We start from the raw sequence: 27069 nt of genomic DNA on the forward strand, positions 1-27069 counted from the left end.
TGGGGGGGGGGGAGGGGAGGAGCCACAAAGCCCCAGGACACCTCCCTACCTGTGCCCCATCTCTTCCGGGGGACACCCCGCCCACACTCCCGCTGCTGGCCCGAGGACGCTGCTTGGCCTGAGCGTGTCCAAGCCTCAAATGACAGTGTTCTTGGTGCCCAAGGCTGCCCTGGGGCTAGTGGCCACCCTTCCTCAGCCTCAAGACGTCCCCTCACCCCAGGTGTGGTGCTGACCTCGTGGGGGCTTAGAGGAGGCTGAGCTCCCGGGCGGGTTCTCACATGGGCATCAGCATCAGCCACCCTGTTGTGCTCACATCCCTTCTCCTGCACATGGGCACAAACCCACACACCCTCATGCAGCAGGGACTCTCACAGGCCGAGAGAGAACCAAGCAGTTCTGTTTTCTTGCAAATTCCCATACGTTTAAAAATGAAGAAACAGGGGCACTTGGGTGGCTCCGTCAGTTAAGCGTCCGACTTTGGCTCAGGTCGTGATCTGAGGGTTGGTGGGTTCGAGCCCCACATCGGGCTCTGTGCTGACCACTCAGAGCCGGGAGGCTGCTCGGGATTCTGTGTCTCCCTCTCTCTCTGCCCTTCCCCTGCTTGCGCTCTGTCTCTGTCTCTCTTAAAAATGAATAAACAAGTAAATAAATAAACATTAAAAAAATTTTTTGAGTGAAGAAATGCCTCAGCAGGCTGCTCACAATTGTGATGTTTTACAAGTTTTTATTTAACACATTAACCTTTTTAACACACACACACACACACACACACACACTCACCAATGCCGTGCAATTGAGAGATTCGTAAGATAATCGCAGGAATCATGAAAGATACGAGCTCACAGTGCTGCGCATGGTCTAGCGGCGGGCCAGAAGTTTACAACTGCGTGAGGAGCATCCAAATCTTGCCATCTTGTGCATGGTTCTCTGGGACTAGACCTCCAGCCCCCTTTTGCACGTGCATTGTTTTCTAACATTTTATTATGTCAAAACGTGGAGCGTCCAGAAAGCTTGAAAGAATTGTACAGTGAATACCCATACCCTCCCCACTTGGAATCTACCATAAACATTTTGCAATATTTGCATCATCACGTATCCATCCCTCCATCCATCCTTTTTTATTTTTATTTTTATTTATTTTTATTTTTTTTAATGTTTATTTATTTTTGAGACAGAGACAGAGCGTGAGCAGGGGTGGGAGAGAGAGAGAGGGAGACACAGAATCAGAAGCAGGCTCCAGGCTCCAAGCCGTCAGCACAGAGCCCGACACGGGGCTCGAACTCACGAACTGTGAGATCATGACCCAAGCTGAAGTCAGACGCTCAACCGACTGAGCCACCCAGGCGCCCCCATCCATCCTTTAAAAAAAAAATTATTTATATGTATTTTTGAGAAGGAGAGAGAGAGAGCACGTGTGCACGCAGGGCATAAGGAGAGAGAAGAGGGAGGAGAGAGAGAGAGATTGAGAGAACCCCAAGCAAGTTCGATGCTCAGTGTGGAGCCCGACGCAGGGCTTGATCCCACGGCCCCGGGATCATGACCCAAGCCAAAATCGAGTCGGATGCCCAACCAACTGAGTCAGCCAGGCGCCCCATATTTTTTGGTGAATTTTTGAGGCTCATGAATGAGAGGCCTGGGCCAAATGACGTTCTGCTCTCCTCCTCCTCCCTGATAGTCACAGGTCCTGCTGCACACACATCACGTATCACACACACTGACATGTAAAGCCCCCATGTGCACACACACACCGTGTATGATTCACCCGTGTCCCCTATTCACTCTTGTGTACTCCGTGTATGCGTTTCCACAAGCAAACACCGCACATAAACACCCGTGCACACACGTGTAAACTCACACACACAGACACACACACGGTGCCCACATGTGCATTCACGGCACCCCCCTGATGTCTGTGAGGGAAGGTATCCGGAGACCTTTATGACTCCTCAGACCTGTGACCCTCATGGAGCCCATGCCAGGTCCTGGCTGGCTCCTCACTCCTCATTTGTGGCAAGTGTCAGGGGCTCCCCGGCAGCTCCTACCCTGCCGTGTCCCATCTTTCCTGCTTTCACCCGCCTTCTCTTTCGCCTCCTAGCCCCGTCCCCACAAAGAGCACCTCCCGCAAAGATCCTTTCCGAGGGTTACCGCGTATGGGTGCAAAGTGCGTATGGTCCCTCCATATGGGTATGGGTGCAAAGCCCACCAGACTGTCCCTCCAGGAGTCCCCAGCACGTGGCACGTGGCAGGCCCCCTCCGAGTGTTGGTTGAAAACGGGACAAATGTGGCAGAGCAGTGCATACACCGAGCAGCCTCGGGGGCACCCCGTCCCACGCACGTCCAGGCACGCACGACATCCTGTGCGTTCATCGATGCTCGCACATGCATCGTGCACACATCTGCACACGTGGGACCATGCACTGCGTGCACACACCTGTCTGCCTGTTTCCCTGTTTCCACACAGAGGGAGTCGATTCCAGTACCTGGATCCTTTCCCAAAGCCTTGGCCACCGAAGACCACTATGAGCTCATTTGCTGGGGTGTGAGGTCCAAATGTGACCCCACGACCAGGGAGGGCTCTGGGCTTGGTCCTGAGCATCTGTGTGGCGGGGGTTAGGAGTACCTGACAAAACCTGGGTTCCATTCTTGCCCTGCATGTAATCACCGTGTACCTTCTACATATGGCTCACGTGTGCCGTACTTAACTTCTTGGAGCATCAATGTCCTTATCTGTTAAAGGGGGAGAATGGTTTCCACCTTAAAAGCATCTTACGGGAGATGCTCTTAGCAGGGTGCCTGGCGTGTTGTAGGCACTTTAAAATGGTCGCTGTGGATTATGATTATGATTATGACTATGATTTCAACCTTTGCCCCAAACTCCCATGCACCTTGAGGGGGGAGGACAGCCTTGGAAGGGGGCTGGGTAGGGGGAGAGAGGGTGGAGGGTGCTTAGTGAACACCACTCCCCACATCCTCCTCCAGTCCCAAGCCCTCATTATCCCACATGCATATTCATGAGAGATAGCCTCAGCCCCACTCTGTTAAATGGGTCAGAAGCAGGAAGTGGAGGCCAGTGGGGAGAGCGAGGCCCAGCAGATAGGAGGATCAAAGGGAGTGCATCTGAGTCCTTATGGACGGGAGAATGGTAAGAAAGGATGGGACAAGAATGGACCGGGGAATGCTGGGGGTCACTGGGAGCTTGATCAGGGGATTATTCTTATATTGAGATTTGAAAACCGAGGCCCGGTGAGATCAGATTGGAGAAGCCTTGGGGTGAGTGGCAAAGAAGGTAGAGATTGTTTCCTTTGGCATCTGGAGGGCTGAGCACCTGCCTGGGTTGGGTGAGAGGCACAGAGGGATGGACCAAAGAACTCTTGCATATTTCTCTCAATGGGCACAGTTGACATAGTTTGATGTGGTTGGAAAAGCTGTAATGATCCTGAGTCCCCCACCTCCAGTGAGGCTCAGAGAAGCTGCTGACCGTGATCTTGCCTCCGGAGGCGTGAGAGACAGAGTGATGACTCTGGTCCACGCAGGAGGTTCAAGACTGGGAGAGGGCTGGGCGGGCTGCGCAAGATGCAAGAAACGAAGCCTCTTTATCTACCTCCTCATCTCACCTCTCAATAACCCCCTGAGATAGCTCAAGCAAAAATCATGGTCTCCATTTTACAGATGAGAAGCATGAGGCTGAAGGAGGAGGGGTCGCCGGGAGAAAGCAGCCCAGTGAGTTATCCACAGCGCGGGCGGCCCCTCCATGCAGGGTGCCGTGGGGGCTGTGGGGGCCGCGCGCCTCGGTCTTGGGGATCTCGGGCAGGGGGGTACCGGGACAATGGCCGTGCATCACTCTGCTCTGGAAAATGGCAGCCTAAAACCAGACGCGGTTGGGTCTTTGTATTTGGGGTCCCGTTAATCCCTCCCTCCTTTCAGACGACTGCTTCTTGCTTCGAGTGCTTTCTCCATGTCCACAACTGCTCAGTGAAGTTAAGCAGCATGAGCACCCCCATTTCAGGGGAGGTGATGGAGGTGAAGTGACACCCCCCGCCCCCCCAGCTATTGCTTGTCTTGGTTGTGGACGCCTCCTCCTGGATCAGGCTGTGGGAGACAGGGGGAGGCTCAGGAAGGAAGCCTTAGGCCCTTGGGGCACACATGTCAGAAGAAGCTGACCCAGGGGTGGGCAACTGTGAGAAGGGCTCACTTCAGACTGCTTGGTAGCATTCCAGACACAGAGGATGGCTGGAGAGAAGAGGGCCGGGAATGGGCTCTTTGGGGATCAGACCATCAGTCACAACCAAGCTGAGGAAACAAGGCTTACAGTAGAATTCAGACATGCATTCATTCAACAAGCACCAACCACTTGCTGCGTGCCAGGCCTGGTGCTGGCATAGACGCGACTTGGACAAAGTCTCTTGAGGGTCTCAGACTAGGCCAGCACTGCGCCTATTACTGGAGAGAAAGAGAGGGTATCGTCACCTCTGCTTTCCAAGAGAGGCAGTGAGATGTCAGGGGCAGACCTTGGGTTCTGAGGTCAAGGCCAGGCCTGGTGGTCTTCCGGCCCCGCCCTTCTGACCTGTGCGGCCTTGAGTAACGATAACGAGAACACGCCATAGGCACGGCCACTGTTTGTTCCGTGCTCAGCTGCCATATAGCACATCGGTTTACCTCCCTGAGCCTCAGTTTCCTCATCTGCAAATTGGATGGGGTGGGCAATTAGTCTACTTCTCAGCGTTATTGTGGGGCTTGAATGGGACCGTGTGGGTGACAGAATTTGGTACATGCTCGAGCTTTGTGGTAACTTTAGTTATTTGTGAGGCCATAACAGGGGCCTGCTTGGTAGAAACACATAGAAGCTGGCGGATATTCATTCCTAATTGGGCCGGGTAGTGGTTTGGAGGTGTTGGTGGTTCTCTTTACTGAGAAGATATGTATGGGACATGAGCAAGGCTTCCAAGGGGGTGGGGGGCAAGGAGAAAAAGTCTTCCAAGAAAGGGGGGCAAGGAGTAAAAAAGACTTTCTGGGAGTGGGGAAGACTTTCCGGTGGCGGCGGGGGAGGCAGTCATGTGAACAAAAGTGGGGAGGAGGGAAACTGTAGGGTGTGATTGTGGAACAGTCCTGGTCACAATTAATAGCCTGACACCCTATGAATCACCCAAGGAGGCAGTCAGGCCGGATCTTTGGCCCCAGGGCCAGCTGTGAGGCACCTAGACCTCCTGCCCTAACATTATCTGTATAGGGTTGGGTGAGGAGAGGGCTGGAGGGTAAACTGAGAGTAATTACAGAGCTCCCCTTCTGGGTCTCTCCCACCTACCCTGCAGTGTGGTCGGCTGGAAATGTGATCCACCCACCCCTTCTGACCTCCTTAGCTGGGGGCCAGAGTTTGGGCATCTCTAGGCGGCAATAAGCCGGCCAGCAGGAATGGCTCAGGGGAGTGGGTGGCCCAAGACAGGAGTCAACAGGTGGATGGAGGGAAGGATGGCTGAAAGAGTGTGAGGCCGGGGTCTTAGGAGCAACAGGGATGATGAAGAGCTCACATTTGTCAGGCATCTATTATGTGTCGTAACAGCCCCATGAGGTGGGCATCCTCACTTTACAGATGGGGAAACTGAGGCTCAGAGAGGTGAAGCGACTTGCCCAACTTTCTTTATCCAATCATGCGCCATTCAACACCTATGTTTTGGGTAGAGGCTCTACACCGAGGGGTTTGGGGTGACCACAACTTGGCCTCAGCGCCTTGGGAGGGGGGCGGTGTTGTAAGGTCACACCGTGGCCTCGTTCGGACTCGAACCCGGGTCTCGGTATTTCCAAACCCTCGCTTTGGACCAGGACTTGCACCCGGCACCCGGGGCAGAGTCGGGTCGGCGGCACGGCTCGCACGGCCGCGGGGAATCCTGGCCCCCCCGCTCACTTTCCCTACCGGTCTCGCCCGGGCGCACCTGCCCCAGGTGAGTTTCGGGAGGCTCCGAGCGCCGCCGGAAAGCGACGAGCGGCTTCGGCAGGTGGGGCTGGGCGGGGCGGGGGCGGGGCCCGGCCGGGGCGGGGCGGGGGCGGGGCCAGGACGGGCGTCCGGAGCCCCAGCGAACCCGCCGCCGGCGCCCCGCGCCCCGCGCCCCGAGCCGCCGCCATGGGGGCCTGCCTGGGCGCCTGCTCCCTGCTCAGCTGCGTGAGTCCCGAGCCCCGAGCCCGCCCGCGCGCCGCCGGCTCCTTCTTTGGCCCCGCACTTTTGTCCCGTCGTCTTCCTCCAAATAGTTTCTTCTTTTTCCTTCCTCCAAACTTGTCTTTCGGGGCCCGCACCCCGCCACCTCGCCCCTCGGGTCCCCGTGTCCCTCGGTCCCCCCACCCCCATCCCGGACCCGCGGGCGCCGGGGACAGCTGGTGTCCGGGGCTCGGGTTACCGCCGGGGGGAGGGGTCGGGGCGCGCCGGGGTTGCGGGGGGAGGGGAGGGCCTTGGGCGGGCGCCCCTCCCGGGGACTGGGGACACTGAGGCCCAGAGCCCGGGGTGGGGGTGCGCGCCGCGGCCCCCGCTGGCCCAACTTCCTCGCGGGGCGCCCCTCGTCTCCCTCTCGGACATTATGATTCTTTGTGTGGCCCGCCTGGTCCCTGCCCCTCTCTGCGGTGTGTCTTTCTCTGTCCCTCCGGCAGTCCGTCCGTCAGCCTGTCGCCCTGCCCGCCTGCCTCAGTTTGTCCATGTGTATTTGTCTGACATCTGTTCCTGTCCGTTCGTTTATCCGACTGTCTTTGTCCGCCCGTGGCTGCTCCATCGGTTATTGTCTCACGGGTGTCTGTCCGTCTGTCCTACCGTCCAGTTCTGTCTCTCTGCGTCCGTCTCTGCCTCATTCAGCCTGGCTCACGCTAAGTGCCGGGCAGTTCCCCAAGGAACCCCAGCCCCTTCCCACTCTGGGCCCCATAGCCTGAAATGCGGGTGGGGAGGAAGCCCCCATCCGCCTTTCTAAGCCACCCCTGAGTGAGGTCGTTTTGGTTTGTCACCGCCACCGGGCCCAACTCTGGGTTGGAAAATCCAGGAATTGAGAGCCTGGGGGGAGTACCTGGGCGCCTGGGCCCAGGGACCTGGGGTGGGGGGCAGCCAGCCTCTGCTTTGGGGCCCGCAGCCAGCAAAGGGGAGGAGCTTCAGCCAGACCCCGGCTGGGAGGCCCCTTCTCCTTTCCCTCTTCCCAGCCCCCTCTCCTTTCCCTCTTCCCCTCATTAAACCCGAGGTTCATTCAGGCAGCTCCCTCCCCCTCTGCCCTACACAAAGAGGAACAGAGAGGAAGAGGGGGGTCTGGTGGCTGCTGAATCTCAGGACTTGCTTTCCTTTGTCCCTGATTTGTGTGTGCGTTAGGATGGGATGTAAGGGTGGCAACTTAGGGATCTAGCGATTTACTTCACAACCATTTTCTGAGAGTGATATCTGCACGGAAAAGCTGTAGAGTGGGTCTCTGGACAGTCCCTGTCCTCTCTGGGCCTCCATTTACCCACCTGTGAAGTCTGTGGGGGCGCACGTGTGCAGAATCAAGAGCTGGTCCCCGAGATCCCTTTCTGCCCAGTGAATTCTAGGTTTGGGCTGGCTCTCGCGGCCAAGAGGGGTTTGCTTCCTGGTGGGGGAGGGAGAGCTTCCTCCAAGTTGACCAGATTTCCATTTGGCTGCGCTAGCTTGGGAGTGGCACCCGTCGAGGGGCGACCTGCCAATCCCCTGTGCCTGGTCTCGCCGCCTCCTTCATAATGCCATTTGAGGACGACTGAAAAGTGCCCCACCCAGTCCTGGCCAATAGTGAGCTATTGTTATTATCATCTTGGAACGGTGGTGGGTGGAGAATTCCCTCTGGGGCCTAAGCTGGTCACTGAGTCACGGAATCCGACAAGGCTGAGACCAGAAGCCACATGACAGGTTTGCTCGAACCCTCAACACGCAGATGAAGAGAACTGCGGCTCAGAGAGGCTAGCTGACTTTCCAAAGGTTGCACAGTGAACGGATAGGGAACCGCACAGTCAAGATTAAAATCTGATTTCCTGGTCCAGGCGCTGTCCAGTGGTGGCACAGGCCAGCACTGCAGTGAGCACTATATATGTATCCCGTCATTCAGTCCTCACAGTGACCCCAGTGAGGTAGTTAATCATTCTCACAAATGATGAAACTGGATCAGAGAGGGAAGGTGATTTCTCCACAGCCACACAGTATTAAGCGGTGCAGTTGGGTGTGACTGGACACTGATAACAACCTGTTTCAATGGAGATTTGCCCCATAGGAGCAAAGTTCTAATAGGGGGCTCCTGGGCATCTTTGGAACATTCTGGAGTCTGAGGATCCTTGGAGAAGACTTCTAGCCTTGACATATTTGCATCCGCCCATCATGCCCTTCGGTCAGCATTTGTATTGGGCCGAGCATGAGTCCTGGCTCAGAGAAGATAAGATGGTCCCACAACGGGATTCTCTCTTTCTCCCTTTGCCCCTCTCCCCTGCTCGTCCTCTCTCTCACTCTCTCTCTAAAATACATAAAATAAAATAAAGATGGGCACACAACAGGATGGGAGTCACAGGGCAAGCCAGCACACGGCCGAATGTTTCGGGAGGGCCTCCTTGAATATCTGCCTGCCGTAGAATCTAATTCTCTGCCCTCTAGGTGTGAGGGAGCAGGAAAGGGTCAGACTATGGGACTCAGATCCTGGTGAGGGCAGTGACTTTGGCCCCTCCATCTCCTCTGCTTGTGTGACCGTGGGCAGTCCCTGGTCCCCTCTCCCTGGGGCTGAGAGATTAGGAAGTGGGGAGAACGGTGGGGCCTCTCTCAGTTGGGACGATTAAATGGAACTGAGATGAACACGCCAGTATATTTGGCAGGAAGCTGGCCTGCAGTGGCTACTCGAAGCACCCCAGGGTGGTAAAATGCTCAAGACCACATTCGAGGAAGTGGTCAAGCCCATGACATCCCAGCTGTCTGATTGTAGAGCCTGAGCTCTGTCTGAGCCACTTCACTGTCCTGCCCACAGGAGCCCATTTTATGGCAGAGGAAACTGAGTTCCACGGTGGGGAAAAGGCTATTACTCTTAGTGCTGCAGGGGGGAAGTGAGCGTGCACTGAGTGTTTTGGGGGCTGATCTCTTCTCTCTTGTATTTCGTCTAGTCCTAGGTTGGCTCAGCCAGTAATGGGGCTGTTCCTGAAGTCTACAAGGTGCATCCCGTCCTTGCTGGGACCAGTTTTTTGTATCATTGTGGCAAAATATCCATAACATAAAATTTACCATTTTAGGGGTGCCCGGCTGGCTCAGTCTGTAGACCATGCAAGTCTTTTTTTTTTTTTAATTTATTTATTGCTTAATTTACATCCAAGTTAGTTAGCATATGGAGCAACAATGATCTCAGGAACAGATTCCTTAATGCCCCTTCCCCATTTAGTTCATCCCTCCTCCCACCACCCCTCTAGCCACCCTCTGTTTGTTCTCTATATTTAAGAGTCTTTTATGTTTTGTCCCCCTCCCTATTTTTATATTATTTTTGCTTCCCTTCCCTTATGTTCATCTGTTTTGTCTCTTAAAGTCCTCATATGAGTGAAGAACATGCAACTCTTGATCTCGGGGTTGTGAGTTTGAGCCCCAGGTTGGGTGTAGAGATTACTTAAGAATAAAGTCTTAATGGGGCGCCTGTGCGTGGCCCAGTTAAGCGTCTGACTCCAGCTCAGGTCATGATCGCACAGTCATGTGAGTTCGAGCCCCGCGTCGGGCTCTGTGCTGACAGCTCAGAGCCTGGAGCCTGCTTGGGATTCTGTGTCTCCCTCTCTCTCTCTGCCCCTACCCCACTCGTGCTCTTTCGCTCTCAGAAATAAATAAACATTAAAAAAATTTTTTTTTCTTAAAAAGATTGCATTTTAACCTTTTATTTTTTGGTTTTCAAGGAACTAGGAAACATGGTATATATATTTAAAATGGAGGTCTGTTTTTATGATATCGAAATGATACCATCCCAGATGAACGAGAGGGGGAAATATCGTGGGTTAAAGCACACAACAAAAACTCTGGGATCTGTCTTCCTTCCCTTTTGGAATCTGTTCCACCAGCGCTCTCGCCCCGTTCCCAGAGGTACCGCCCACCACCCCCTCCGTCTGTCTTCCGTCTGTGCCCAAAGTGACATTTCTGTAATGCAGATCTGATGCTCTGCTTCCTCCGCACCAGTCTTGCTCATGGCTTTCAGGATAAAGTGCAGACTCCCTGGCACTGCCCGCAGGGACCTTGGCTGTCACTTCCGTCACCCCTGTAGCCTTTCTTGCCAGCTGCCCCGAAGCAACAGTGTTTCTCACAGCTTAGCAGGTGCCAATCCCCTTTTAGGAACACCTTTCCCTTCCCCACCTAGCTAAGTGCTCACTCTTCTTTGAAAACTGCCCCCTCCTTTTTCTTTCTTGTGGTGAAATCCACATCACATGAAACTGACCAGTGTAGCCATTTTTAAGTGTGGGGGTTCAGTTCACATTGTTGTGCTGCCAGCCCTCCATCTCCAGAACTTTTTAATCTTCCCAAATTGAAAACTCCCTGCCCATTCAGTAGTAATCCCCACCTCCCTCTCCCCAGCCTCTGGTAACCCCCCAGCCTGCTCTCTGTCTTTCTGCTTTGTGTCACTCACTGTGATGTCCTCAAGGTTCTTCTGTGTTGTAGCATGTGTAGAGCTTCCTTCCCTTTTAAGGCTCAGTAATATTCCACTGTATGGATAGACCGCGTTTCGTGGTCTACGGATACTTGGTTGACTTCCACCTTTTGACTGTTGTGAATAACGCTATTATAAACTTGAGTGTGCAGATACCTGTTTGAGTCCTTGCTTTTGACTAATACCCAGAAGTGGAGGGCCAGTTGGTTTTAAACAATACAGCTTTATTTTTTTTTAATGTTTGTTTGTTTTTGAGAGACAGAGCACAAAAGTAGGGGAGGGGCAGAGAGGGAGACACACACACACACACACACACACACACACACACACACAGAATCCGAAGTAGACTCCAGGCTCCCAGCTGTCAGCACAGAGCCTGACATGGGGCTCAAACCCACAAACCATGAGACGATGACTTGAGCTCCTCAAGTAGTGAGGTGAGCTCCTCGTTGTTGGCAGTGTGTGAACGGCAGGGGCTACCTTCCGGGTGATTCTTCATTAGAAAGTCTGGACCAGTTGAATGCCAAGGAGCCCTGCAGCCTGAAAACGCTGAGACGCGGGGCTACCTGATTCCCCTTCCCGAGGACCCGGCTGCTGCTGCTAGGACACAGCCAGTGTTCGGGTGCCTCTCTGTTGCTGCGGTTCCCCTGAGTGCATTTGGGGGAGGGGGTTTGTAATCGTAGCACAGGAGCAGCTCCGTGGCTGCCTTGGCTTCTCGCATTGCATCATACATGTTAGTCCGTTTGCTCTGCAGCCCGGTGACTTTTTTCTTTCCTGCCCCTGTTACGGTCCTTGGAGTAAATGGACCACCCCTGGCCCCTGGTGCAGGACATTTAGGTTATTTGCAGTCTTTTGAGATTCTCATAGGCCCGTAAAACCTAAAACTTTGCGTCCATTTTATTTTTGTCTTAATTTAAAACATTTTTTTAACGTTTGTTTACTTTTGAGAGCCGGGGAGGGGCAGAGAGAGAGGCAGACACAGAATCCCAAGCAGGCTCCAGGCTCTGAGCTGTCAGCACAGAGCCCAACTCCGGGTTTGAACTCACGGACCGCAAGATGATGACCTGAGCTGAAGTCGGACGCTTAACCAGGCGCCCCTTGTCTTCATTTAAAAGTTTTCTTCTTTAGTAATAAAATCAACTTTATTGAGGCATAATTTATATTGACTTCTGTTTAGCTACACGTACCCACTTAAGTATCATCTACGCATCTGCTGCATTCAGCAGAGAATCCCTCTTAGGGGACGACCACGATGTCTTGATGGGCATTTAGTTCTTTTCAGTTTTCCCCTAGTCCTTCCCTTGTGTGAACAGTGCCGCGATGGTCTTGCATGTGCGCGCGTGTATGCGTGTATGCACGTGTCTGCCCTCGCTCGCGTGAGCTGGTAGTTCTGTAAGAAGAGGTTCTTCTGGCAGCGATGCTGGAGGTGGAGTGACCCGGTCAGAATGTAGGAACGATTGATTGCAAGGTGCCCAAGAACCCACTGGAAAACCGCTGGTGGTGGCGGCTGGTGTGTGTCTTTCTCTCCCCGGTCTGGTCTGTCTGGCTGCCGGCCCTGGGAAAATTCCGAGGTTTCGAGTGTCAGCAACACCTGGATTTTGATCTCCCGGAATTAGAGTGAATCGAAAGGCCAAGCCCCCTCCCCCTTCCCCGATTGCAGTGGGGAAGCTTTTCTTTTTTTTTTTTTTTAAATTTTTTTTTTCAACGTTTTATTTTATTTTTGGGACAGAGAGAGACAGAGCATGAACGGGGGAGGGGCAGAGAGAGAGGGAGACACAGAATCGGAAACAGGCTCCAGGCTCCGAGCCATCAGCCCAGAGCCCGACGCGGGGCTCGAACTCACGGACCGCGAGATCGTGACCTGGCCGAAGTCGGACGCTCAACCGACTGCGCCACCCAGGCGCCCCTGGGGAGGCTTTTCTTAGGTCTCAAACGGAGATGGTAACAAGCCAGAGCCAGGCTCTGACTCGGGCACCTCAACTTCTGGCTCCCGAGATCAGTGCTTGTGGGCCTCCGTTGGCTTTTTCTGGCATTGGAGGGACTGTTTTGACATTAAACGAGACTGCCATTGATGAGCTAGTGAGCCCTTGGTACAGACAGACATGAGCTCAAACCCCAGGTCTTCAGCTTACTTGCTATGTATCACCTTGGTCGTGTCGCCTGTCTGAGTCATTTTCCCCATTTGTACGTGAGAGGTTACGACACACTTACTCCATAGTGTCAGCGACACTTAATGTAGGTAAGGTGCTTGCTTACCAGGGTGCCTGGGACCAGGTAACTCATAAAGGATAGCTGTCACTATCACTCCTTGGCTCTCAGCACCGCTGTCCACTTGCCGGGTGACTCTGGCACATTCTTAACCTCTCTGATCTCAGTTTCCTCATCTGTAAAATGGGACTCATAGCCAGTCTGTCTGATAGCCAGAATGTTCTTTATGTCTGTAAAACACTTTTCTGGCATTTGCTTGTCCCCTCACCCCCCAGAAGGTGGCCAGGGGTAGGAGGCAGGGCTTGCGGTGAGTGCCGCAACGTGTAACCGTGAGTTGCTGGACAAGTTATGATTTGGGCCATGAAGAAGAAATTCATTCTGCAAGTATTTCATTTCATTGTACTTGGCTGTGCGGGTGAGAGAGATGGGTAACGGGGCATTTCCAGGGGCGTTTCTATTCTTGGGAAGAAGGGAAGGGGAGACGGGAGGGCAGCTACATTTCAAGCAGAGTGTGCTGCGTGTCTGATGACCAGTTCAGAAAGTAGGGTGCTGGGTCCCTCTCAGCCTGCTCTCCGTAGAGCCAGTCTCGCAGTGTAAGGCTTTTCCTGTCCCCAGCTTTAACCCCTTGATGGATGCCCTCTGCTCTTAGGCTGCACATGGCTGCCGGGCCCCGCCAGCCTGGCCAACCTCGCCACTCCCTGCTCGCCAAAGCTTCCGTCACAACGGCCTCTTTCTCTTCCTCCATCGTCCGGCTCCTGCCTGCCCCAGAGCAGCCTCCGCCTCTGTTCCCTCTGTCTGGAACACTCTTTCTTCCCCTTGGTCGGGAGAGGGCCTCCTCATTCTTCAGCTCAGCTTAAATGTCACTTGTTCAGGGAGGGGACCCGCTACCCCCAGTCTAAAGTGGGCCCCCCTCAGTGACTCTCAGGGCAGCACCTACCAGGACAGGTGTAATGATCGTTGAGTGCGTTCCTGTAGGAGGGCAGAGCCGGTGTCTTTCTTGCTGTTGACTCTTAAATGCCTGGGTGAGGAGCTGGGGCTGTTTGGGGGAAGATAGACGGGTGACCAGGTATATCTGGTGGCGGGCTCGGTTCCCAGGAGGGTCAGCCTTCTTTTGGGGCGCCAGCTGTGAATACTGTGACATCAGCAGCCCCCAGAGTGATTTCAGCCAGTCCCAGGGAGGCCAGGGGCTGACTGGCGCCAGCTTGGGCAGAGGAGCCGGGAGAGGGAAAGGGTTAGACCGCCCCGGAGCAGGAAATCACAGCCACTCACAATTCTACATTCCATTCATTCAGCAGGCGTTTCTCTGAATGTTTCTTGAGGTCTTAACATATGTCTGGGGCTATGCCAGACACTTTGCCTTTGTTCACTAGGTAGTCACTGAGCTCCTGCTGTGAGCCAGGCGCTATCGCCCGCTTTCTGGGATGACCACAACCCCTGCCCTGGTGGAGCTGACGTGCTAGAAACGGGGGGGGGGGGGGGGACACACATGAATAAAATAGAAGGCTAGTCAGATGATAGTAAGTCCTATGGAGAGAAGCTAAGCAGGGAGCGGAGAAAGGAAGCCTGAGCGGGTTACAATTTAAAATTCCTGGGGCATGTGGTGACTCAGTTAGTTGAGTGTCCGGACTTCAGCTCAGGTCATGATCTCACAGTTCGTGAGTTCAAGCCCCGCATCGGATTTACTGCTGTCAGCTCAGAGCCCACTTCAGATCCTCAGTCTCCCCCACCCCGTCCCCTCCCTGCTCACTCCCTCTCAAAAATGAATAAAACATTAATAAAATGAAATAAAATTCCTGTGACAAGTAGGTACCGTTATGATTCCCACCTTATAGAAGGGGAAACTGAGGTTCAGAGAGGTTGAGTGAGTTAAATACGGTCACACAGCTTATCAGGGCTAGAGCTGGTCTTCTAGATGGATCTATCTATCTATCTATCTATCTTTCTATCTTTTACCACTCTGCTTCCCCCTGCATCAGAAACAGTGTGACCCAACCTTTTCGAGGCTTGCTTTCCTCTGGGGCTGGTAAGTTAAATGGGATAATATCTGGGGAGGAGGTGCGCCCCTGTCTGGCAGGAGGAGGGCAGGCTCCGCCAGGATTCGGGGACAGGGAAGGGGTGGTGGTCATGGGTGCCCCTGCTCGGATGGGGAAGGGGAGAGGAGGCGGGGAGTAAGGGTGCCGTCCTGCCCTCCCCTGCAGGCGTCCTGCCTCTGCGGCTCTGCCCCCTGCATTCTGTGCAGCTGCTGTCCCTCCAGTCCTAACTCCACCGTGACCCGCCTCATCTTCACGGCCTTCCTCTTCCTGGGGGTGCTGGTGTCCATCATCATGCTGAGCCCTGGTGTGGAGAGTCAGCTCTACAAGGTGAGCGGCCCTGAGGGCAGGCAGGGGAGCGAGGTGGCCTGGAGGACTGGCCCGCAGCGAAGGCCCCGCTGCTGCAGGCTGGGGGTGCCCAGCCCTCTGAGGACGCTGGGCAGGAGTGACCCGGGTTGGTGACAGGGGCGTTTCTTCACGTGGGGAGGAGAGTTTGAACCTCACGTGGGAGTTCTGGTTTCTCATAAGTCTCCCTTGGAGAATCTTACTAATCATCGTTGTCCCCTGGACGCTGGCCCCGGGCCATGCTGTCCCCTCTTTAGTGCTCAAGCCCCGTTTGGGGTCCTCTCTTCCCTTCCTCTCCGCATTTCATAGCCTGGCACAGATCCAGGGCGACATTTAGGCCAGTGGCTCTGACACGTGTGGGCGTGTGTGAAGGTACGAATGCCCTGGGGAGTGTGCTAGAAATGCAGACTCTCAGCCCCCGCCTCAGAGACTCCGAGAGGGGCCCTGGAATCTCCGGGGGTTCTGATGTGGGTGATGGAGGAGAGCACTAGGGGGATCCCTGCTTTCGACAGAGCCATGAGGTCCTGAGGCTGCAGGTGCGACAGCAGGGAGACGCGCAGAGAGTAACGACCTGTGACTGGACCCTGTGTCCCCATCTGTCCCGGGTTGGGGGGGGGGGGACGCTCACTCTCAGGAGTTCAGCCCCAGCGGTGGGCAGGGGTGCAGATGGAGGGGAAGGAGGGGGCTTCCCTCCTGGCAGGCCTTGGCAGAGTCGGCCCGGGGTTCCGGGGGCAGGGGCCCTCACGCTGCTCTCTCTCCCCTCAGCTGCCGTGGGTGTGTGAGGAGGGGGCCGGGACCCCCGTCGTCCTGCAGGGCCACATCGACTGTGGCTCCCTGCTCGGCCACCGCGCCGTCTACCGCATGTGCTTTGCGACGGCAGCCTTTTTCTCCCTCTTCACCCTGCTCATGCTCTGCGTGCGCAGCAGCCGGGACCCCAGGGCTGCCATCCAGAACGGGTGAGGGCGCCCCTGCCCGCAGCTAGGACCCCCTGCCCGACTCCAGCTCCAGGCCCTGCCCCCACTCAGGAGCCACCAAAGCACAGAGATCAGCTCAGTTAGTTGCTCCCACTTCTCAGATGAGTAAGTCAGAGAGGGCAAGAACATGCTAAGGCCACACAGCACTGTAGTGACACAGTTGGGGCAAGAACGTGGGTGATCACTGTCACTCCAGCTTGGTCCTTCCCTCTGCCCCTCAGGGTTTTTCAAGGGCCAGGACAGACTTTCTGTGCCCAGCGGACCAGTAGAAAGTCCCTCTTCACCTGTCCCAGTACCTGCTCTTTGGGGGTGGGAGTTCTGGGGCCCACCCCCCACTTAGCCCCCCTGGCTCTCCTCCCCACCCCCAATAGATTTTGGTTCTTTAAGTTCCTGGTCCTCGTGGGCATCACCGTGGGCGCATTCTACATCCCTGACGGCTCCTTCTCCAACGGTAGGCGGCCTTGGTGGGAGGGATGGGGGCTCCCAGGAGGGAGGTGGGGTCTCCAGAGGGAGGAGCACTGGTGGGGGTTGCTCTTTGCCTCGGCACACGGACCCCAGGCTGCTGGCCCGGTCGCTGCCCCCCCCCCCACCCAGGGAGACAGCACCCTGGTGCTTGGCCACATGGCCTTTAGACAACGTGGGGGGCCTGCGGAACATGCCTCAGCCTGACCCTGCCACCTGCCACGCAGCATCTCTGTGCATGGCTAGGGACATCCCTGAGGGCAGGGACTCTGCTGTTTCTCAGTGTCGCCATCGCAGGGGCGTGGCATGAACGGTTGTTGACCGGATAAATGTGTGTGAGAGGGAGACAACGGGAGTGTGCCTGCTGCGTAAATCCCAGGAAGCCCGGCACTCAGGCTGCTCCCCTACCGCCTTGCCTCCTCTCCCCTCACCTCTCCCTCCCCTCTCCCCACCCAGTCTGGTTCTATTGTGGTGTCGTGGGCTCCTTCCTCTTCATCCTCATCCAGCTGGTGCTGTTCATCGACTTCGCGCACTCCTGGAACCAGAGGTGGCTGGGCAAGGCCGAGGAACGTGACTCCCGGGCCTGGTATGCAGGTGAGCACCACCACTCAGCCTCCAGACCCCGGGGACTGGGACTTCCTGAGCGTCAGGGCGTCCCCGCAGCTACAGGAAAGCCTCGAGGGCATCTGGAACAGCCTTCTGCCCCAGGGCAGCAGTTGAACTGTCCAGGGCAGATGGAGGGAAGGGGCAGCTGGTTCTGGGGTCACTTGAGGGGATAGTCAGAGGAGACCCGAGCCAGAGAGGCCTTGGCGGGGTCTGAGTTCAGCGGTTCCCACAGGACGGGCCACGCACAGCCAGCCCAGACCCAGCCAAATGACACTCCGTCACTGAAGCCCCCGTGGCAGGATGGGTGCCTGTTCAGCTGTCTTTCTGAGCTGATCAAGGAGAAAGGCTCACTCAGGAGCTGGTCTGGTTTCACGCCTCTCAGGCTGGTCTCTCTGACAGAGAGCAGGGCTTCAGCAGGTCACTATGCATCCAGTTGACTTTTCTTTTTTTTTTTAATTGCGAGAGAGAGAGAGAGAGAGAGAGAGAGAGAACAAGCAGGTGAGGGGCAGAGAGAGAGAGAGAGATTGAGAGAATCCCAACGGCTCCGCACTGTCAGCGCAGAGCCCGATGTGGGGCTCGAACTCAAGAACTGTGAGATCATGACCTGAGCCAATATCAAGAGTTGGACACCCAACCAACTGAGCCACCCAGGAGCCCCTCCAGTTGACTTTAAAAAAATTTTTTTTTTTTTTTTTTAATGGTTGTCTATTTTTGAGACAAGGCAAGAGACAGAGTGCAAGCGGCCGAGGGGCAGACAGAGGGAGACACAGAATGTGAAGCAGGCTCCAGGCTCTGAACTGTCAGCACAAAGCCCGATGCGGGGCTCGAGCTCACAAACCGTGAGATCATGACCTGAGCCAAAGTCGGACGCTTAATTGACTGAGCCACTCAGGTGCCCCTCCAGTTGGCTTTTTAAAAGACTGTTGTGTGTCTGTCATATTTCTTTGCATGGTTAACTTCTTTGTGGCAAGGGAGCCATCTCAGTTCAGGTGTTGGTGAATGACAGACATCCAGGAGACTCCGATGTCATTCCTCCAATGAGGAAGCTGAGGGCTCACACAGGGGACTGCCCGACAAGCCCCCGGAGGGCTCGGGGGTCCCTGTGCCTCCTGACTCTGCTGCTTGCCACCCTTCCTGCCCAGGCCTCTTCTTCTTCACCCTCCTCTTCTACACGCTGTCCATTGCGGCCGTGACGCTATTGTTCATCTACTATACCCACCCCGGCCCCTGCTACGAGGGCAAGGTCTTCATCGGCCTCAACCTCACTCTCTGTGTCTGCGTCTCCATTGTCGCCGTCCTGCCCAAGGTCCAGGTGAGCCCGCCTGTCTTTGCCCATCCTGATGCCAGGCCCCTTGGTGTGTGGGACTTCTGGTGGGAACCTTGGGGTCCTGGGACGGGGCTGTTAGTCACAGAGGCTTGGGCTAAGAGTGTGGACTCCCAAGTCAGCCTCCCTGGGTTGGAGTCCCAGTTTGCACATCTACGTGCCAGGTGTCTTTAGGAAAGTGCCTTAACCTCTCTGTGCTTTTCTCTTCTCAAAAGTAAAAATGAGGATAATACCTAGTCTTTGGAGTTATTTGCAGGATGGAGATAGAGTTTGTGAACACACAGAACAGGGTCGGGAGTATAAGTATCCATCAGACATTAACTGTTGTTATCATTGTTGTCTTTATGGAAATCGGGAGACCGTCAGGGAGGACCACCGAGCAACGATTCCTAGACCCCTCAACAAGGGGTGCTGGGAGTTCCACAGTTTCTAGTCCCAGAACATCTAGGGTAATGGGTGGGGCTCCCCAGGTCATCATGTGCTTTTCAGAAAGCCTCTGAGCCCAGGGGTGCCTCGTGGTTGGGGATCTCGCCCCACCAGGGACTTCACAGCTAGCTTGGGTAGCCTTTGAGGGTTCTTTAGCAGAAAGGTGGGGAACCTCCCTTCTGGTCAGAGCCTCTATTTCCAGGCGAGAAAACTGAAGCCCACAGAGGGTGATCCCTCTGCCCCAGCTCACACAGCAATCAGTATTCATTCAACAAATACTTCCGGAACACTTACTGTGTACCAGGCCCTCTTGTAGGTGGAGAAGAGGGGGAAGAATAACAATAGCTTCCAGTCGATGGCATCTGTCCTGTCATTTAGTCGTGTACCATCATCGTCCCCACTTTCCACTTTCATACTTTCTTGGAGGAGGAAAGACACTCGCCTGAGGTCTCCCAGCTGGTAGGGGGCAGAGCTAGGGGTGGAACAGGCAGACTGTCTCCAGACCCTGTGCTTTTTTTTTAAGTTAGTTTCTTTCTTTCTTTCTTTCTTTCTTTCTTTCTTTCTTTCTTTCTTAGATGGAGAGAACAAGCGGGGGCAGGGGCAGAGAGAGAGGGGGGAGAGAGAATCCCAAGCAGGCTCTGCACTCCCAGCGCGTAGCCTGATGTGGGGCTTGAACCCATGAACAGTGAGATCGTGACCTGAGCCAAAATCTAGAGTCGGATGCAGGCATAGCGAGTGCAAAGGCCCTGAGTGGGGGAGAGGGTTTGGTGGGTTCTGTGGACAGAGAGGAGGCCACTGTGGCTGCCCTGCGGTGGTGGGAGGTGGGTGGGGAGGAGCTTGAGGGGGCGTGGTCAGGTGGAGAAAAAAGCAGGGGTGAACCTGGAGAGCTTTAATTCAGAGTGAAGCGTTCTCAGCAGGGGAGCGACTGAGATGATTTGTTAAGAGAGAGAATGGAGACTCCATGTTTGAGCAGCCGGGGTGGGTGGTGGGTGGCCTGGGTACTGTGTTTTCCCGAAGGGTATGGGGTGGGATGGCCCTAGGGTGCTGGGGCTTTCTGAGGTCCCCTGGTTGGGAGGGAGTGGGCTAGGTGTGGGTGGGGTGTCCCCCACTTCTGACGGGGTCTTCCTGATGGATTGCCTCTGCCAGGACGCCCAGCCCAACTCGGGTCTGCTGCAGGCCTCCGTCATCACGCTCTACACCACATTTGTCACCTGGTTGGCCCTGTCCAGTGTCCCTGGTGAGTACAGGCCTGGATTCGAGGAAGCCTGGGCTCATTCCTGGGTCAGTAGCGACCTTCTGGGGGGGCTGGAGACCCTCACAGGTGTCAGGGACACCTCAGCCCAGCCTGTTCCTCATGCTAGTCCTTCAGGGAGTGGGAGGACCCTCTCTGTTCCAGGATCTATTTCCCTATCATCTGTCTGCTAAGTTCTGTCTGTCGCTGGGATTTGGATGGTCAGTTGTATGTCTGTCTGTCCATTTGGGTTGGCTGTCTGCCCTACCTCAGACCTGGCCTGCATGGGCTGAGGGTGACTGGTCTCCCATCCCTAGACCAGAAATGCAACCCTCACCTGCTGACCCACTTGAGCAACGGGACGATCCTGGCAGGCCCCGAGGGCTACGAGACTCACTGGTGGGATGCACCGAGCATCGTGGGGCTCATCATCTTTATCCTGTGCACCGTCTTCATCAGGTAGAGTGGGGGGTCTGGCTTCTGGGGAGGTGTCACGTTGGCGGGGCCTGATGGCGCGAGCAAGGGGAAGATGTGGGAGCCAAGACACCAGGCCGGGAGGCGCGCTCGACACGTGCATGTCCAGCATTGTGCTAGTGGAGAAACCGAGTCCCTCAGGGGGGCACAGCATGACTGGGCTGCAGAGGCAGGGTTGGACGCTGCCTCCTGGGCCAGGGACGCTTCTTGCCCATCCGGCTGGCACGTGCCCAGCTCGGTAGGGGCAGGCGCCTGTGGGGGCAGGGGAGAAGCCTGGACTGGGGTCAGCAGGTACAGGCTCTGTCACTCACCTGCTGTGTGGTCTTTCTGAGCTTCAGTTTCCTCTTCATAAAAGGAAGAGGGTAACCTCTAATGCCCAGGGTGGTTGTGACCCCTACAGTGTCACCTGAGAGGGGGCAGCTCATACTTAAGATAACACAACTTAAAAAATTTTTTTTAATGTCTATTTTTATTTTTGAGAGAGAGAGAGAGAGAGAGAGAGAGAGAACAAGAGGGGGAGGGGCAGAAAGAGAGGGAGACACAGAGTCCAAAGCAGGCTCCAGGCTCCAAGCACAGAGCTCAATGCAGGGCTCAAACCCACGAACCGTGAGATCATGACCTGAGCCGAACTAGATGCCCAATCGGCTGAGACACCCAGGCACCCACATAACAACTTTTTTTTTTAATCTATTTTTTAAATTTTATTTTTTACATTTACATCCAAATTAGTTACCATATAGTGCAACAATGATTTCTGGAGTAGATTCCTTAATGCCCCTTACCCATTTAGCCCATCCCCCCTCCCACAACCCCTCCAGTAACCCTCTGTTTGTTCTCCATATTTAAGAGTCTCTTATGTTTTGTCCCCCTCCTTGTTTTTATATTATTTTTGCTTCCCTTCCCGTGTGTTCATCTGTTCTGTGTCTTAAAGTCCTCATATGAGTGAAGTCATATGATATTCGTCTTTCTCTGACTGACTAATTCCGCTTAGCATAATACCCTCCAGTTCCATCCATGTAGTTGCAAATGGCAAGATTTCATTCTCTTTGATTGCCAAGTAATACTCCATTGTATATATATATGTATGCACACATATATATATAGCACATCTTCTTTATCCATTCATCTATGGATGGACATTTGGGCTCTTTCCATACTTTGGCTATTGTCGATAGTACGGCTATAAACATGGGGGTGCATGTGTCCCTTCGAAACAGCACACCTGTATCCCGTGGATAAATACTTAGTGGTGCAATTGCTGGGTCCTAGGGCAGTTCTATTTTTACTTTTTTGAGGAATTTCCATCCTGTTTTCCAGAGCGGCTGCACCAGCTTGCATTCCTGCCAGCAGTGCAAAAGAGATCCTCTTTCCCCGCATCCTCGCCAACATCTGTTGTTGCCTGAGTTGTTCATGTTAGCCATTCTGACAGGTGTGAGGCGGTATCTCGTTGTGGTTTTGATTTGTATTTCCCTGATGATGAGTGATGTTGAGCAGTTGTTCATGTGTCGGTTGGCCATCTAGATGTCTTCTTTGGAGAAGTGTCTATTCATGTCTTTTGCCCATTTCTTCACTGGATTATTTTTTTCTTTGAGTGTTGAGTTTGATAAGTTCTTTACAGATTTTGGATACTAACCCTTTATATCCGATATGTCGTTTACAAATATCTTCTGCCATTCCGTTGGTTGCCTTTTAGTTTTGCTGATTGTTTCCTTCGCTGTGCAGCAGCTTTTTATTTTGATGAGGTCCCAGTAGTTCATTTTTGCTTTTGTTTCCCTTGCCTCTGGAGACGTGTTGAGTAAGAAGTTGCTGTGGGCAAGATCAAAGAGGTTTTTGCCTGCTTTCTCCTCGGGCATTTTGATGGCTTCCCGTCTTACATTTAGGTCTTTCCTCCATTTTGAGTTTATTTGTGTGTCCGGTGTAAGCAAGTGGTCCAGGTTCATTCTTCTGCGTGCCGCTGTCCAGTTTGCCCAGCCCCACTTGCTGAAGAGACTGTCTTTATTCCACTGGATATTCTTTCCTGCTTTGTCAAAGATCGGTTGGCCGTACGTTTGTGGGTCCATTTCTGGGTTCTCTGTTCTGTTCCATTGATCTGAGTGTCTGTTGTTTGTGCCAATTACAACTTTTTTTAAAGGGGCATCTTAGCAAGTGTTTATCGGTATGGACCCTGGAGCCAAACTGCCTGTGTTTGAACCTGTCACTGCCACTCACCAACAGCGTGATCTCTGGCAGGTCACTTAACCTTTCTTTCTGTGCCTTAGTTTGCTGATCTGTAAAAGAAGGATAAAAATAGTACCTACTTCACTGGATTGTTGAAAGATTATAGATGAGTCAGTATGTATAAGGCACTTAGAAAAGAACTTGGCAGGGAGTGGGAGCCAAGTGTTTGCTTTAATTGCCAATAGCTGTGAACATTTATTTGCACAGCTGGGTGGCGGTGAGTGATTGTTTTGTGAGGGTCACCAGCCGCTAATACCGAGCACAACTGCTGTTTACGCTCAATCTGGCTGACTCATTACTGCCTCCTCGAGGCCCCACATGGCTCCCAGCGCCGCTTCCCATGTCTCCCCTCACGGCCAGGAGGGAGCCTCTGTGCTCCTCCTCTCTTCTCCCCGAGTCGTCCATCCCGGTCAGGGCCCGTTCCCCTAAGAGCAGCACACCTGTCTCGGAGCATTTTGAGGCCGCCGCACATTTTGTTTTGTTTTGACCATTTTTTCAAAACCCTTTCTCCAAGCCAAGCCTGGGCAGTTCGCAAACGTCTCTCTTCACCTCCTTTGATCCCTTTTTCAACCTGGAAAGGCCCACATCACCTCCAATTTGCAGAAAAGGAAACTGGAGGGCCAGGAGGAGCAGCCGCCTGTCTGAGGCCGTGAGCATGCAGTGGCCGCAGACCTTGAGGACATGTTCCCCGCTGGTGGCGATCCAGGCACCGAGCTGTTGCCCACTGCTTCCGGAACGCACGCCTCCCCGGCCTGCGGTCACTGGGCAGCGGCTCTGAGAGCCCCGGGGCCTGTCTGTTCTTTTTTAATTTTTATCTTTCTTATTATGTTGATATATTTATTTTTTGAGAGAGAGAGAGAGAGAGAGAGAGAGCGAGCAAGCCGGGGAGGGGCAGAGAGAGAGAGAGAGAGAGAAGAGAAATCCCAAGTAGGCTGCATGCTGTCAACACAGAGCCTGGTGTGGGGCTCAAACCCACGAACCATGAGCTCATGACCTGAGCCAAAACCAAGAGTCAGATGCTTAAATGACCGAGCCATCCAGGCACCCCAGGGGCCTGTCTGCTCTTAGCATGGTTCTTAGAACCCAGGAAGCAAAGAAGTGTGAACAGCTATGCCCAGCTACGTCCCTGGGACCTGGGCTCCTGTGTATTAGATGTCAGCATGATGTTTTGGTGATCGGGGTCAGCGAAAGCTCAGTCAGTGGCTTCTCCACTTGATGGGGTGGGGCTGCGGCCCAGAGCTCCTTCTTGTCACTTTTTTTCTAAATGCAAGTTGGATCCGCAAAATTGCCTTGTGTCTCAAACTATTAAATACCTGTTAAAAATACCAAGACCTCATTACAGAAAAGAAATGACAAAAAACCATTACTCTTGTATTTTTAAATTATAAACATGAAGAAAGGGGACATAACTGGTAAAACCGCTCACCCAGTAGAAGGAAAACGAACTTGATAGCAAATGAGCGTTCTTAATGATTAACATTATTAGTGAATGTCATACCTGGCATGGCACTGGCGGTACTGGGTGCTCAGTACCGGTTTACAGACCTGGCGAGTGGACAACCTGAGTAACAGTGCTTGTTTCTTTAGTTTATACTCTGTGCCGGGCATAGTGCGAGGGGCTTTACCTTATTAATCCTCCTGGCAAGCCTACGAGGGAGGTGCCGTTCTCCCCAATTTTACAGAGGCTCAGAGAGGTTACGTGTCTTGCCTCAGGCCACGGAGGGAGTGGGAGTGGAGTTCAGAGTCAAAGCAGTTAGATAATTTTTGGGCCCAGCGCCTAACCAGCAGGTCACCGGGCCCCGAGGTTCCAGAACCGTCGTGCCCGTTGCTGTGACCGACCCCCCGGGCTCACGAGGCCGCCCGGAACTGCCCACCTGCCTCCTTCCTCCCTCCCCCTGCAGTCTGCGCTCCTCGGACCACCGGCAGGTTAACAACCTGATGCAGACAGAGGAGTGCCCGTCCGCGCTGGAGGCCACGCAGCAGCAGCAGGTGGCGACCTGCGGGGGCCGGGCCTTCGACAATGAGCACGATGGCGTCACCTACAGCTACTCTTTCTTCCACTTCTGCCTGGTGCTCGCGTCCCTGCACATAATGATGACGCTCACCAACTGGTACAGGTGCGTGCAGCCTGGCCGCGCACGGATGGAACCCGCCGTGCCAGGATGTGTGGGGCACACGTGTCCTCTCCTCTGGCCCCTCCCTGGGTTCTTCTTCCTGATGCTCAAGGCTTGGGTGATGTCCAGGACCCTCCACAGAGCCTGCCCGTCCGTGCCCCAGCTTCCCTGCTCGGCAGCTGGCACCTTCACTAAGCCCCTGAGAAGGAGGCGACCGCGGGCTTGTGCAGGGCACATGGGGGTGTACAGATCATGGGTGGTGATTTGCATTCTGAGGTCAGAGTTGGGATTCACGGCGGGAGGGTTAGGATTTAGGGTGTGGGGTTAGAATCAAAGTCACAGGGTCAAGAGTAAGAGTCATGAGGTCAAGGGTTGGGATTGGGCACACACAAAGTCACAGATTTGGCCATTGGGTTAAAATTGGGGCTAGCAGGCCGTAAAGCCAGGATTGAAGTTTCCAGGTCAAGGAGCTACGATTTAAGAGTCAAGGGGCAGATTTAAGGTCAGAGATATCAGAACTTGGTCATAAGACCAGGGGCCAGGGATGGAGTTACAGGATTGAGGGTCAGAGGCCAGGTTGGAGGTCAGGACTGGAGCTCCAGGGTCCCCAAGTGAGGTTATAACATAGTCTAGGACGGGGTCAGTGTTGAAATTGAGGTCAGGGTCAGGTCGGTGGTATTTGTCGAAAGCTACATCTGGGGTCAAAGACATAGCTAAGGCCGGGTGTCAAACCTATCAAGAGAGGGGGGCTAGGGTTACAGAGTCAGAGCCAGAGTCGAGGTCAGAGGTCGCACCGGGGTCGTAAGGGCAGGGCCAGATCTGCGGTCATGGCGCCGGGGGCCCGGCTCACTGGGATCATGGTGTGTCGCAGACCCGGCGAGGCCCGGAAGATGATCAGCACGTGGACGGCCGTGTGGGTGAAGATCTGTGCCAGCTGGGCGGGGTTGCTCCTCTACCTGTGGACCCTGGTGGCCCCCCTCCTCCTGCCGAACCGAGACTTCAGCTGAGGCGGCCCCCTGCAGCCAGCCCGCTCGGAGTCTCCGGGCTCAGTGAGTCTGCCACGCTGAGCCCCTACCCCTACCCTCCTCCAGGACTCGCCTCTGAGCTGGGCCCCCTGTTCTTAGTGCCTTCAGGGATGAGATCCGGACCACAGAGCTGCCTCTTCCTTACCTTTGTCCCCTGTCACCTGTACTTCCCCTCTTGGGAAAAAAAGGGCCCCTTATGCTCAGGCTCCCCAGGAGAGGGTCCTGAAGGAGAGAAGCACTCAGAGCCACTCGGAGAGTGGGAGCACTCCCCACGATGGGGTGCCCAGCACTGAGGCCTGGATATTCCTGACCACGTCCCCCAGGGCACCCCGCCCCCTTCCCGGACTCCGTGCCTTACCGAGTCTCCAAGAATTTATGCAATAAACAAGCCAGTGCACGTGCCTCCCCACGTTCTGTGCCCCTCACCCTGGGTGCGGCCCCCATGCCATCTGGGGCCAGTGTGGGGGTGGACACAGAATGTCAGAGCTGAGGGGGTCAGAGGAGGGACCTGGGCTCTGTTCTGTAGGTCATGGGGAGCCTTGGGGTGGAGGCGGGGCAGGCTACTGGAGAAGGAGAGGCTTTGGAAAAAGGAAGTCTGGGGGCCAGGGAAGGGCCTGGAACAGTGTCTGCACGAAGGGTGGTGAGGCCAGAATCAGGCTGGAGAGGGGAGTTTGTGCAGGGTGGCTGAGGAGGCCATCTTTGGTGTCCTACCAGTGCCAGCCCTGAGCCCCTGCCCACCTCTGGCCTGCCTCCAGGGTCCTACTCCTTCCTGCTGTAGTCGTAGTCCTTGCCACCTGCTTTGGGTCAGGTGCCTTAGGGAACGCGGAGAAGAATCTGACCCATCACCCAGACTCAGTGTGCTGTGGAGAAGAGCGTGCACTTGAGTCAGCCAAGCTGGCTCGGACCCAGTGAATCTTGGAAGCCGTGGGGCTTCTGTGGGACTCCAGGCAAGTCTTTCCCCTCTGGGCCCTGGCTCTTCATCCATCAGCCGGGAAAACGCCGCCCACTCCCAAGCTG

At 54.7% G+C, this 27069-nt stretch overlaps 1 protein-coding gene across 2 annotated transcripts; it reads left to right on the forward strand.

Annotated features, from left to right (window-relative positions):
* The first annotated feature begins 3065 nt into the window (after positions 1–3065).
* Positions 3066–26454, forward strand: SERINC2 (serine incorporator 2). 2 transcript variants are annotated; one of them, XM_043574353.1, is made up of 11 exons: positions 3066–3142; positions 3670–3720; positions 15023–15184; positions 15965–16155; positions 16545–16624; positions 17092–17229; positions 18384–18553; positions 20138–20228; positions 20540–20681; positions 24815–25030; positions 25899–26454. In XM_043574353.1, exons 1-11 carry the CDS (start codon positions 3128–3130, stop codon positions 26032–26034), a joined length of 1392 nt encoding a protein of 463 aa, XP_043430288.1. In that variant the 5' UTR covers positions 3066–3127; the 3' UTR covers positions 26035–26454. The 2 variants fall into 2 exon arrangements, with proteins under 2 accessions (XP_043430288.1, XP_043430289.1); XM_043574354.1 differs by lacking the exons at positions 3066–3142; positions 3670–3720 and adding an exon at positions 6036–6154.
* Positions 26455–27069: the final 615 nt, after the last annotated feature.

The sequence above is a fragment of the Prionailurus bengalensis genome, chromosome C1 (assembly GCF_016509475.1).
Source record: "Prionailurus bengalensis isolate Pbe53 chromosome C1, Fcat_Pben_1.1_paternal_pri, whole genome shotgun sequence".
Classification (NCBI taxonomy): domain Eukaryota; kingdom Metazoa; phylum Chordata; class Mammalia; order Carnivora; family Felidae; genus Prionailurus; species Prionailurus bengalensis.

What these genes read in the sequence shown, in the direction of transcription:
- SERINC2 (XM_043574353.1), top strand. An exon ending in CGCCGGGAGAAAGCAGCCCA is followed by an intron (nt 3,721 to 15,022) that starts GTGAGTTATCCA and finishes CCTCCCCTGCAG; the next exon opens with GCGTCCTGCCTCTGCGGCTC. An exon ending in AGGGCTGCCATCCAGAACGG is followed by an intron (nt 16,156 to 16,544) that starts GTGAGGGCGCCC and finishes CACCCCCAATAG; the next exon opens with ATTTTGGTTCTTTAAGTTCC.